General features: G+C 41.3%; 1 protein-coding gene across 10 annotated transcripts in view; it reads left to right on the top strand.

The window, feature by feature from the left end:
• Agbl2 (AGBL carboxypeptidase 2) overlaps positions 1-12,235 on the top strand; it is a 54,365-nt gene that overhangs the window by 18,702 nt on the left and 23,428 nt on the right. For all 10 annotated transcript variants that reach the window (XR_006854747.2, XM_046458191.2, XM_046458170.2 and 7 more), the window contains 7 exons: positions 1,548-1,704; positions 2,905-3,031; positions 3,330-3,430; positions 4,758-4,888; positions 8,936-9,002; positions 10,257-10,379; positions 10,869-10,976. Coding sequence is in view for 9 of the 10 variants with exons in the window: in XM_046458191.2 (XP_046314147.1) it covers positions 1,548-1,704; positions 2,905-3,031; positions 3,330-3,430; positions 4,758-4,888; positions 8,936-9,002; positions 10,257-10,379; positions 10,869-10,976 (814 nt within the window). In the remaining variant the exon portion in view is untranslated. The remainder of the gene's footprint in view (positions 1-1,547; positions 1,705-2,904; positions 3,032-3,329; positions 3,431-4,757; positions 4,889-8,935; positions 9,003-10,256; positions 10,380-10,868; positions 10,977-12,235) is intronic.

Here is a 12,235-nt window from a genome sequence, read left to right as displayed (position 1 = left end):
ACCTGAACAAAATCATACAGCTAGTGAGTGACAGGGTGTATATTTGAACACAGTCTCTCTGGTTCCACAGTCTGAGTCCCTTATTACCATTTTATGTTACCTCTCATGAAGAATAAAAAATCAGTCAGCACTTTTCAGGCCTGTGTAAAAGCAGTCAAAGGTTAAAATGTAATAGTGCCCACCTTAAAGGAGTGAAAATGCAACGGATAAGAATGTGCAAATGAAGCTGAGTGCAGTGGCACACTCCTACAATCCCAGTGACTAGGGAGTCCAAGGCAGAAGAATCACAAGTTCAAGGCCGGCCTCAGCAACTTAGTGAGGCCCTTAGCAACTTAGTGAGATGCTGTCTCAAAATAAAAATAAAAAGGACTAGGAATGTAGCTCAGTGGTCAATCCTAATACAAAAAAAAAAAAAAGAAGTAAATGCACACCTTCTAACCATACCTGTGTGAACAGGTGTGAGTAGTGTTGGGCTGGTAGAGTAACTAGGGGCATGTGTGTGGGAGTCAGCTTGGCCTGCGTTTGAGACATTGTTTCACTATTGGTGGGATCTATGATCTTAGCCAGATGATTTAACCTCAGTGAGCTTTAGCTTTCTCATCTGTAGAATGGTCATAATAATACCTGCATTGAGTGGTTACTGTTAGGATTAAATGAGATGATCCATGTGATTTATTTAGCATAGTACAAGCACCTTGTAAATGTGTACGATTATTGTTATGACCCTCTTCATCCAATCATCATCATCATGGAGAAAGTGAGCATGTTTGGGAAGTTGGAATAAGTGTCCTGAGTGATCCAGAGACAAAGAAGGGCTTGTAGGAAACGGGCCCTAGAAAGTCGAAAGCAAAGGCAATCTGTGATTCCCTACAACTGCAGTCTCTCTCCCTTCCTCACGTTCTTCACAGTGGGCTTCTTTTAATAGGTTTTCTCCACTTCTTGTCCACTTATCCAGGTCTACCCACTACTTTTTCATTATGAGTCCTTCTCGCAAGGGCATATATTATTTTTATTTTATTCTTTTTCCATAAGAGGAATTGAACCCAGAGTTGCTTTACCAATGAGATACATCCCCAACCCTTTTTATTTTATTTATTTAGTTAGTTATTTTGAGACAGAGTCTCGCTGAGGGTTTTTTTTTTTTAATATTTATTTTTTAGGTGTAGATGGACACAACACAATGCCTTTATTTTTATGTGGTGCTGAGGATCGAACCGGGTCCCGCCTGTGCTAGGCGAGCACTGTACTGCTGAGCCACAATCTCAGCCCCTCGCTGAGTTGTTTAGAGTCTCACTAAGTTGCTGAGGCTGGCCTTGAACTTGGAATCCTCCTGCCTCAGCCTCCTGAGTTGCTGGGATTACAGGCATGTGCCTGAGAGCATGTTTTCAGAAATGGATGGGGATAGTGTCCATTGGAGGCCACTAGCAACTGAAATTTTCTGAGGAGGGAAGGTATCAACAGCCATACTCCTAAAAGAATCCAGATGATCCTGGATTGTTTGCATGCATTTGGAGGTCCCCTGAGTCCTTTGTTTGCCCTCTCAACAGACTTCTTGAAGAAAGAGAGGTTCTTTTATATTGTGATTTTCATGGTCACAGCCGTAAGAATAATATCTTCCTGTATGGCTGCAATAACAACGACCGGAAGTACTGGCTTCATGAGCGAGTCTTTCCTTTAATGTTAAGCAAAAATGCACCAGATAAGGTAAGCACATGAGGTAATTTTCTGTCCATTAGACTTAGGTACAAGGGAGCTTACTGCTTCCTAGAAGTAGTGTTTGGTAAATCCCAGCAAAATAGATTTAGGAATTGCTCTGTGTCCATCAGTCAATGGAGGAAAAAATGTGATATATCCACACAGGGGAATGTTATTTAGCAATAAAAAGATTAAGGTGCTGATACTCTAGGGTAAGGAAGAACCTTGAACACATTAAGCTAAGTGAAAGAAGCCAGACACAAGAAGCCACTTAACATATGATTCCATTCTATGCAGTGTTCAGAAGAGGCAAATTTAGAGACGGAAAGTGGTTCAGCAGGGCTGCTGGAGGAGGGTGGAATGGGGCATGACTGCCATTGAGTAGTGATTTTCTTTTGTGCATGTGTGTGTGTGCATGCAATGCTGGGGATTGAACTCAGGGCTTCGCTCTACTACTGAGCTACATCCTCAGCCCTTGAGTTTACCTTTGAGGTAATGAAAATGTTATAAACTTCAATTATGGTAATGGTTACACAACTCCGTAAAACATTGAACTGTGCACATTAAATGAATGAATTTTATGATGTGTGAGTTATATCTTAATAAAAATGATTTTTTTTAGCTTTTGGTGCTGGCAACAACTCGGGGCCTCATTCATGCTAAGCTTATGCTGTACCACTAAGCTACACCCCCAGCCCAAGCTCAGTTTTTGAAATTTGCTCTTGATTATTCCACCTGGGCATTAGTTAAAACTCTTGTGGGCAAAGTTATCTATCACCTTTAATCCTGTGGTTGGTGAAGTAAGCCAGTATTCCCAGTTGTCCTAGGAACCCTAGTCCAGCAAAATGCACATTGGTGGAGGGGAAGAAGAAAGGGAGGAATGGGCAATTAAGACTGAAAACAAAAAAAATGCACTCTCTAGCCTTTGGAGGATCACAGTCCATGTGCAGTGCTCTGAGTGGTCCTGCAGAGGAATTCTGTTAAGTTTTGTTCACCCTCACCTCCCTGACTGACATGACCACAGAACTCCTCCTCCCCCACCCCCTTAAGACTATTGACATCTCCCAGAATTAATGTTTTATCGAACATACTTTAGGAAATAATGTATATAGACAACCAAGGAAGCCATTCTTGTTTAAAAAATGAATTTTTGATGTTAATGAATATTTGTCAGTTTATAATTAACAGAGAATTTGGATTTCTCTTTAGTTTTCTTTTCATAGTTGTAATTTTAAGGTCCAAAAGTGCAAAGAAGGAACAGGAAGAGTAGTGATGTGGCGAATGGGAATCCTAAACAGCTATACCATGGAGTCTACCTTCAGTGGGTCTACCCTAGGTGAGCTCTCCTTTGTAGATCATGAGTCACCCACAGGGGGAAGCCACACACAGCACCTGGGGAGATGAAAGGCCTGGGATTGCTGGGGAGATAGTGATTTAGAGGATTTCCTTGTCTGGCCCTCTACTGAGTTTGAGTACTCTGCATGTGAATGCGCAATACAATATTTGAAAGTATTGTATTGTTTAGAAGCATATTGATCTAGAATCAGAGGTGGTATTTTTTAAAGTTATTCATAAATTAGATTTCCATTCAATCCTTAAGATATAATAAGAAATGTTTGTGGATTTTTCTCCAGGCAGTAAAAGAAACATTCACTTTACTATTGAGGACCTGAAGTCCCTGGGTTATCATGTGTGTGACACCCTTCTGGATTTCTGTGATCCTGATAAAACAAAGGTAAAAATGTTTTTTCAAGAAACATGGTGCTTTTACTGTGATCAGTTTCAAAGTCAGTACAGTGGGATTACATGTGTTCTTTATTTTCATCTTAATATTTTTTGAAGCTTTTATATTTAAGGAAAATTTAAAAGCCCCAGCCTGCAGTGTTGTCAACAAATGGTAAGACCTCATCATCCTCTAGAGTTGGAGACTGTCCTTTGGCACCCCTTTCCCTCACTTCTGGCCTTGCCCATGGCAGCACCAGTTCTTACTTTCCTTTCTCCTATTTTAGAAAAAGAGCAACTTGGTACAGGTATTTCAGAAAATCAGTGTCCTTGCTCTTCTCCCAAAGTAATCCGTCTTTTGTGCATGGGTGGACTTTATCCTCTTCTTCCTCTCCCCTCAACTGTGGGTGTTCTCAAGCAGCCCCCTTCTAAAACACAAAGACTTTCTTTGGCCATGTTTCGCCAGTGGGTTATTTCTATCTCCCTAACTCATCTCTCATACCCCTTCTGAAATGTTGGCTTGGTGTGCACCATTCTGGATACAATTGTTTAATTAAAAAAATAAAAAATAAAAGGAAAATCTGGGGGTTAAGGGTGCAGCTCTGTGATGGAGTGCTACTTGCTTCTCATGCACAAGGCTTTGGGTTTAACCCCCAGCACTGTAAGAGAAAAGTAAAATTTGTCCACAGCATGGCCTATTTTAATCTCTCTCCTTTTTTTTTTTTTTTTTTTTTGGTGCTGAGAATTGAACCCAGGGGTGCTCTAGCACTGAGCTAAATCAGCCCATTTTGTTTTTATTTTGAGATATAGTCTTGCTAAATTGCTGAGGCTGGCCTCAAACTTCCCATCCTCCTGCCTCAGTCTCCTGAGTTGCTGGGATTACAGGCATGCACCACTGTGCCTGGCTTTAACTTTTCTTTTTGATTGGTTTTTTTGTTTGTTTGCTTGCTATGCTGGAGATTGATTCTAGAGCCTCCACAAGTTAGGCAAGTGTACTTGGCTATGCCCCCAGCCAAGTCATCCTTACCATATGCCAAAATCTAAACAACTCCATTCAAACTTTTTCTTCTTTGCAGCTCAGAAAAAATGAAATAAGTCAGACCATTTCATTATTTAAGAAGTTGGCCATAGCCAGAGAAAAGAGGCTAAAGGAGTGCTTGTATTTTCTGCCCTAAAAATACTTCTATTTCTATAGCTTATGGAATTTATCTGTTAACCTGTCCTTAGTAGTAGAGGTTGCAATTTAACTCATCTTTTTCCCCCTTTCAGCATATACTCAGGAAGTATTTGATGAATAAATACATAGATGATCAAAAGTAGTTCTTTTTTCACTGTCACAGTTTACTCAGTGTCTAGCAGAACTCAAGGAACTCTTACAACAGGAAATCCACAAGAAATTCAATGAACGTGGAGAAGAAGTGAATTTAGAAGGAAGTTGGAGTGACATCTCTTTGTCTGATATTGAGTCCAGGTAATAAATTTCAAAGAAAAATAAGTTTTATATATATATTTAGTTGGTTTTGAGCTTCAATAATAACAGAGGAAATCATATCCTCAGTTCATGGCACACTTAAATACACTTTATTTCTTTGGCAGTTACAAACTGAGCACATGTCCATGCCAACCTCTGTTCTGGGCCCTAGAAATAAACAGGGAGTTGAGCACACAGTTTATGGAGGGCGTTGGAGCAATCATAAAGCCTTTGCTCTTGACTCCATGGGATATAGGAAGTCTTCAGAAGGTTTTGAGTAGAGGAGTGTCATGATCTGACTTAGGTTTTAGTTTCAACAGGAACACTGACTGCTCTGTGAAAAATGGACTGTGACGCTCTCTTGCAACAATATAGGTGAAAGGTGATGGTGGCTTAGACCAAGGCAGTAGTGTGGTTGAGGGAGAGGTGTGTGAATCGTGACTGTACTGGGATTCTAGATTGAAATTACAAACATTAGAATTTGCTCATGATTCCCCCCACCCAAGTTTGCAGTCACTTTAATTTGGTGCTCTTAGGAGAGGGCAGAATGGCAGTAGTGAATAGGGAAGGTGGTGCTTCCAGAGCCACCCCTCTGGGGTCTAGTCAGTCCCATCCTCCAGTAACTGAATATCATTGGGGCCAAAGCAACAATATTCTTCCTCCTCCAAGATTGGGAGGCTGTTGGCCTCTTGGTGTTTCACAAGCCTCTCAGTTTCCCAGCAGGCCCACTCTTGCAACCCATAGTCAGGCAGATAAGTCACAAAGGAACTGACAAAGACCAGGATGATAGAGAAGCCAGAGAAGATCACCTGAGTGTTCCAGAGACTCACAGCAGGACCTTTGTCATAACTATGGGAGTCTGGATTCTTCTCATAGAGGTTTTTGTCCTCAGGATCTGGGTCCTCCCGCCAGTGTGTGGTTATTTCTGGTGTCCTCTTTCTCACTGAAGCAGATGGGACAACCATAGCTCTGGAGGAGCTGGATTCCCAGCAAACGTGGACACTCAGTCTAACCTCCATGAAAGATAGTGCTTCTAACTAACCAACCACACACACACACATACACACACACACACTCACACACGTATTTCTTTTTCTTTTTGGTTGTGCTGAGGATTAAACCCAGCGTCTTGCACATGCTTGGCAAGCACTGTACCACTGAGCCATGCCGCCATGGTTTCCACCCTCCCTTTTACACTCTGCTACTGCCACACTGGCTTTCTCACTCTTCCTTAGGCTTGCCAGGCCCTCTCCAGCTTCAGAGACTGAACTAATAATTAATTTTTTTAATATTTATTTTTTAGTTTTAAATGGACTCAATATCTTTATTTTACATTTATGTGGTTCTGAGGATTAAACTCAGTACCTCAAGCATGCTAGGCGAGTGCTCTACCACTGAGCCACAACCCCAGCCCCTGAACTAATAATTTATTATGCCTAATTCCCCAGATATCCACATGACTAATCCCTTCACCTCTTTCAGGTCTTCACTTAATGTTACCATTCTCAACGTGGCCCACATTCCTTACTCTCATCCTGCAACTTGCTACCCCTATTCCCACTTCCGTGCTCTACTTTTTTATATATATATATAGCATTTATCACCTCCTGTCATTTATCATTTTAAAATCTTTATTGTGTCAGTTGTTTCTTGTCTTTCTCCCTAGTAGGCAGTGGAGATCTTTATTTTGTTCACATGTGTCTCATGTGCCTGGAATGAGGCCTGTTCTGTACCTAGCAGAGGGAGAGTTCAGTGAATATTTGTTGAATTAATTTAGGATGCAGGATCTCACTTCTACCCTATAGTATCCTCAGCTCTTTCAAGAAGCCCTCTGTGGGTGAGTATCTCACAGTGTGCAAGAATACCTTCTACTCCACCTTACCTGCCAGGGTGCCTTAGGCTGCCCCAGCTCCTTTAAAAGATTGCTGATGGGGCTGGGATTGTGGCTCAGCGGTAGAGCACTTGCCTTGCATGTGCGGGACCCGGGTTCGATCCTCAGCACCACATAAAAATAAAGGCATTATGTTGTGTCCATCTACACCTAATAAAATAAATATTAAAAAAAAAAAAAAGATTGCTGGGCTGAGGGCTGGGGTTGTGGCTCAGCATGCATTAAGTGCTGGGCTCAATCCTCCGTACCACATAAAAATAAAATAAAGATATTGTGTCCACCTATAACTAAACAATAAAAAATAAAGAAATAAAAGATTGCTAGGCTGGGTTTGGCGTTCTGCTGGAGTCTGCACTCTGGCCCATGGAGCACAGAGGAAAGGGCTGGCTTTCTATCGGTTCTATGTGGCACATTGAGATCTGGACCCTAAAGCAGGTTTGGCTGAGTCTCATAAATGTTTCCTTAGAAACCTTAAACCAGACCGTCAGCCAGGTAGGGTTCCCCATTAATCACATCACCCCTTCCACTCTTCCTCAGTCCTTTGCCAAACTCTCCAAACTCACTGCAACAACCCCTCTCCACTTTTAGCCTCAAAAACAAAATGTTCCTTGCATGTCAACACATGCATATAGAGCCCAGGGGAATCAGCTCAGAAATAGCCAGACTCTCCACTGCTGCTGGCTCAGTAGGGAAACTGATGAAGTTAAGAAGTATTGAAAACAGCTCGGCTCAATGGTGCACACCTGTAATCCCACAGACTTGAGAGGCTGAGGCTAAAGGATCACAAATTTGAGGTCAGCTTCAGCAACTTAACAAGACCCAGTCTTAAAATAAGAACTAGAAAAGGGCTAGAGATATAAGTCAGTGGTATAGTGCCCCTGGGTTCAATCCCCAGGTTCAGAAAAAAGAAAAAAAAAATTATTGAAAACAATTTGCTGGCTTCTTTGGCAGGAAGCCAGATAACACAAGCCTCCAGAGGGCGCCACCTGTCCATTCTTATGACTGTGCAGACAGGCAGGCTGGGAGGGTACAAGCCCAGTTTGAGTTTACTGTCTATATGTGTACATACATGATTTTTGACGCTCTTTGGGATATACTATTTCGTTAAAATTTTCTATTATCTCCAAAAGGAACTTCAGATTATTAATAGAGCAAAGGCTTGACTGGATTGGAAAAGCCTCATGAGAACAGGGAATTAGAAAGTAGATCACAGAAGACAGGGCTTTCTTCCTGCTGTCTTGCCATAGGGCTCCTCAGGTGTATTGGGGGGTAGGGTGGGAGGAGGTGCTAAAAGAATGAAAGGCTGGGCAAAAGAATGATTTCAAATCTTGTCTTCCAATGAGGTCTGACTTTTGTCCCTAAGACACTTAATATTTGGAGCCTTTATCAGAGCTATCAGTTCTAACCAATCAAACCCCAGGAAAGGCAAAATATAATGTGACATTCAAGTAAAGGACATGATGAAGGAAGGAAGAATTGATTATCTGAGACCCCATTCATTCTAGCACCTGTAAAAGAGAGGAGGGGACAGTTTCTGGAGAAGACTTTAGTCTAGATATGTGTCTAAAACTTTTGAAGGGAGAATACTGCCCTGGAGCTGGGGGTCATCAGTGAAAGAGTGCCTGCTTAGCTGCACGAGGCCCTGGTTCTCTACCCAAGGGGGGAGAAAAAGTATTTCCTGGTCTGTGGTCAGTAAACTGTTAGATTTACTTTTCTATATATTCAACACATTTTTACAGAGTTCTTGGTAGGATCCTGACTTTCAAAACTAGTACCAGCCAGACAGGAATGAATGAGGAAAAGCCTCTGCTGTTCTCTGGGGCTGCACATTGAGAATCCTGTGGCCTCACACCCTCTGCAACTTTGCGCTTTGAACCAGTATCCCTTTGTCACATGGATTGTGAACTCCTTGGTCTAGTAGGGGCTCTGCTTCACTCCTCTGACTCCTCTGTGCTAAACATACTGCCTGGCATACAGCAGGTGTTCAGAAGGAATAAATGAATGTGTTTGTCAAGAAGATTTTATAACTGGTGCATAGACAATTCAGCAAATAGTGGACTAGACATCTAATCCCACGTGGCTGGTCTGGTAAATCTTAGACATCCTGCATATGTTAATAACAGCTATTTCCCTTTCTTCTTTCCCTCTGGAACTAGCACCAGTGGTTCTGACAGCTCCCTCTCAGATGGTCTCCCTGTTCACCTACTGAACATAGTAGATGAGGTAAGATTATGTTGAGTTTTATACCTAGGAACTAGCAATCTTTAAAAAAAATCATGCCATTCCTGCATAATTTCGTGAGTTTTCCAAAAGTCTTAATATCTACAGAAAATATAGCAATAGGGCTAGGGGTGTGGCTCAATGGCTTTGCCATACCTAACATGGGCAAAGCCCTGGGTTCCATCTCCTGAACTGCAAAAAAAAGAAAGAGCAATAGGGTTCTAACTGGGTCACCCTGCCCTAGAGTCTTTTGTTTTGTCCTTTATAACTTTTTTAAAAAATATTTATTTTTTAGTTGTAGTTGATCACAATACCTTTATTTTATTTGTTTGTTTTTATGTGTTGCTGAGGATTGAACCCAGGGCCATGCATATACTTGGCCAGTGCTCTGTCACTGAGCCGCAAACCCTGCCTTTATTATAATTTTAAAAAAAAATGGAGTTGTAGATGGACAAAATGCCTTTGTTTATTTTTATGTGGTGCTAATGATCAAACCCAGTGCTTTACACGTGCTAGGCAATCACTCTGCCACTGAGCCCCAGCCCCCTTCATAATTTTTTATGCTTAATTATTAAAGCCACTTTTTGGTAACAATAAAACTGAATCTTTCCACCACACGTCTAATGATCCAGACCTGACATATTGCCATAGTCATCTGATTTTATCTTGTAAATAATAGATATTTGGTTATTGATATAAATGCCCCTTTGGCAGTATACCTGTAATAGTGGAATTCAGGTGTGTTAAGTAAAGAATAGCCTTTGGTAAGAAGATAACCATTTGCTTATTCTCTAAGCCAACAACATGAGGGCCACAACATTTTTGGGTTTTGAGTTTTTGTTGTTGTTTTGTTTCTTTGGTACCCAAAATTGAACTGAGGGATGCTCTACCACCGAGATGAATCATGAGCCCTTTTTAATTTTTTAAAAATATATTTTTAGTTGTGGATGGACACAATACCTTTATTTTACTTATATTTATATTTTTATATGGTGCTGAGGATCAAACCCAGTGCCTCACACATGCTAGGCAAGCATTCTACCATGAGCTACTTAGGGTCTTGCTTAGTTGATGAAGCTAGCCTTAAACTTACAATCCTCCTGCCTCAGCCTCCTCTGAATTGCTGGGGATTACAGGCATGTGCCACTGCACTCAGCCCCCACATTTTATTTTGACCGTTGTGTGAAGAGTGCCATGTAAGGGTAAGCATAATTCTGGAACCCCCAGTGAGCAGTTTCTCTGTACTTTCTGGAACAGTTGAATCAAAAGATGATGTCTAAGAAGAAAAAAAAGAAGCCACTTCAAACTAGGAAACAGCGAAATGAGCTGCATCAGAAAAATAAGTTGATGCCAGAGTTCAAGTTAACAGAAGATGCCTCCGTAAGAAAGCCCCGATGTCTACTCTGCTGTCTGGTTCCTGATGTTCCATAGAGGGAGCAGGAAAAAATCTAAAGTTTACTATAATCCAGAAAGAGTAGGGTGTAGCAAGTGGGGGGACTTTGTATTTTGGGTCCTCTAACTATTTTGAGTAGGTTTCAGCCATGGCCCACTGAACCTTTCCTACAGTCTGGTATAGCAAGTCTGGATTTTGACCAAGTCTAGATTTCCAGAGGAAAGAGGTGGTACTGGAAAAGAGGTGGCTAGAGCTAGTCCAGAGTGGCTGGGTAGCTGAGGGATTAGGCCTGGTCCAGGATAAGGACACTGGACAGCTCCTTCTCTATTCTGCTCCTAGATGCCACACCCACCTCCAACCCTCTGCTCTCCAAAAACAAAAATGCTTTCAGAGGTGGGAGTTTTGTTATTGTGTGCATTGGGTCAATTATCAATGAATTGATTGAAAAATATTCTCTTTTCACTTAATTTTTCTAGGACAGGGCAGAACTTGGTCCTACTCTGCAAAAGCAGTCTACCTTTTACAAAACTTTGGAGAATTTCAGATCTTCAGCAATGAAAAATGAAAAACTAAGCCTCAGTGAGGTAATATTTTTTGTTTGACTCTGTCACACAGATTCTCTTATGTCTCCAGTTAGCATGTCTCTCACAGGGTAAAGAATGCAATAGCCATTTCTGTTACCTGTACCTGTTAGTGCCACTGGAAGCAGGGAACATAAAATTTGGTGTGTGTGGTGGTAGGAGGACAACATTGACACTGCTTTGTTTGGACACTGCTGAATTCTGTGTGTGTGTTTGCATGTGTGTGTGTGTGTGTGTGTGTATGTATGTGTGTATTGCTGCGGATTGAACTCAGGGCTTTGTGCATGCAAGGCAAGCACTCCACCAACTGAGCTATATCCCCAGCCCCTGAATTCTAATATAAAATACTGGTGACTTGTGATTTCATACCAATAACATAAGAACAGGCTGTGAATTCACCATCTATCCACCCCACTTAATAGATTTTATCATGTGCATACTACACAACAGGCCCTTTACTGAATGCTGAGAATTCAACATTGAATAAAATACCAGGAGCCTTCAAGTCTGGGGGTGATATTAATAACGAATCAGGAATTTATATCAGTTGTGTGCAGTGGCAAAAAACAGAAGAGAGGCACCCAATTTTTAGTACTTGAAAGATTTATGACTATAAAATCCTTGGTTCTTTTATATATAAAAATAGGTTTTGGTACAATAGTAGCTAATTCTTAGTGGATATGGTGCAAAAGCCCTTGCATGGAATGCCACCCTACAGTTAACAGTGAGTGGTACAGTGAGATCTCATCACACTATACTGGGGAACCTCCACAGAGCATAGCCATTCCTGTTCAGTATTGAGGATGATTTGATGTCTAGTTTAATGGTGGCAAGAGCACAGGTTTTGGGTCTGTATTAAATTCCTCTTCCATCCCCACAATTTAATACAGGTTGAGCATCCATCATCTGAAATACTGTAGAATCTGAAACTTTTTAAGGGTCAGCGTGACACCACAAGGGGAAATTCTGTATCAACAAAACTTGTTTCATGCAAAATTTCTAATATTTAAAAGTATTTCATAAAATTACCTTAGTAGGGGTATGTGTATAAGGTGCATATGAAACATAAAAGAACTTATTTTTTCTTTTTCTTTTTTTGGTGTCAGGAATTGAACCCAGGGGTGCTACATCCCTAGCCTTTTTAAATTTATTTAGAGACAGGGCTTAATAAGTTGCTTGAGACTTCTCTAACTTTCTGAAGCTGGTTTTGAATTTGCAATCCTCCTGCCTCAGCCTTCTGAGCCACTGGGATTACAGGTGTG

The sequence above is a fragment of the Marmota monax genome, unplaced genomic scaffold, assembly GCF_021218885.2.
Source record: "Marmota monax isolate L192 unplaced genomic scaffold, Marmota_monax_Labrador192_F-V1.1 WCK01_AAM20220418_F8-fsc00047, whole genome shotgun sequence".
Classification (NCBI taxonomy): Eukaryota; Metazoa; Chordata; class Mammalia; order Rodentia; family Sciuridae; genus Marmota; species Marmota monax.
This window is presented reverse-complemented; position numbering and strand designations above follow the sequence as displayed.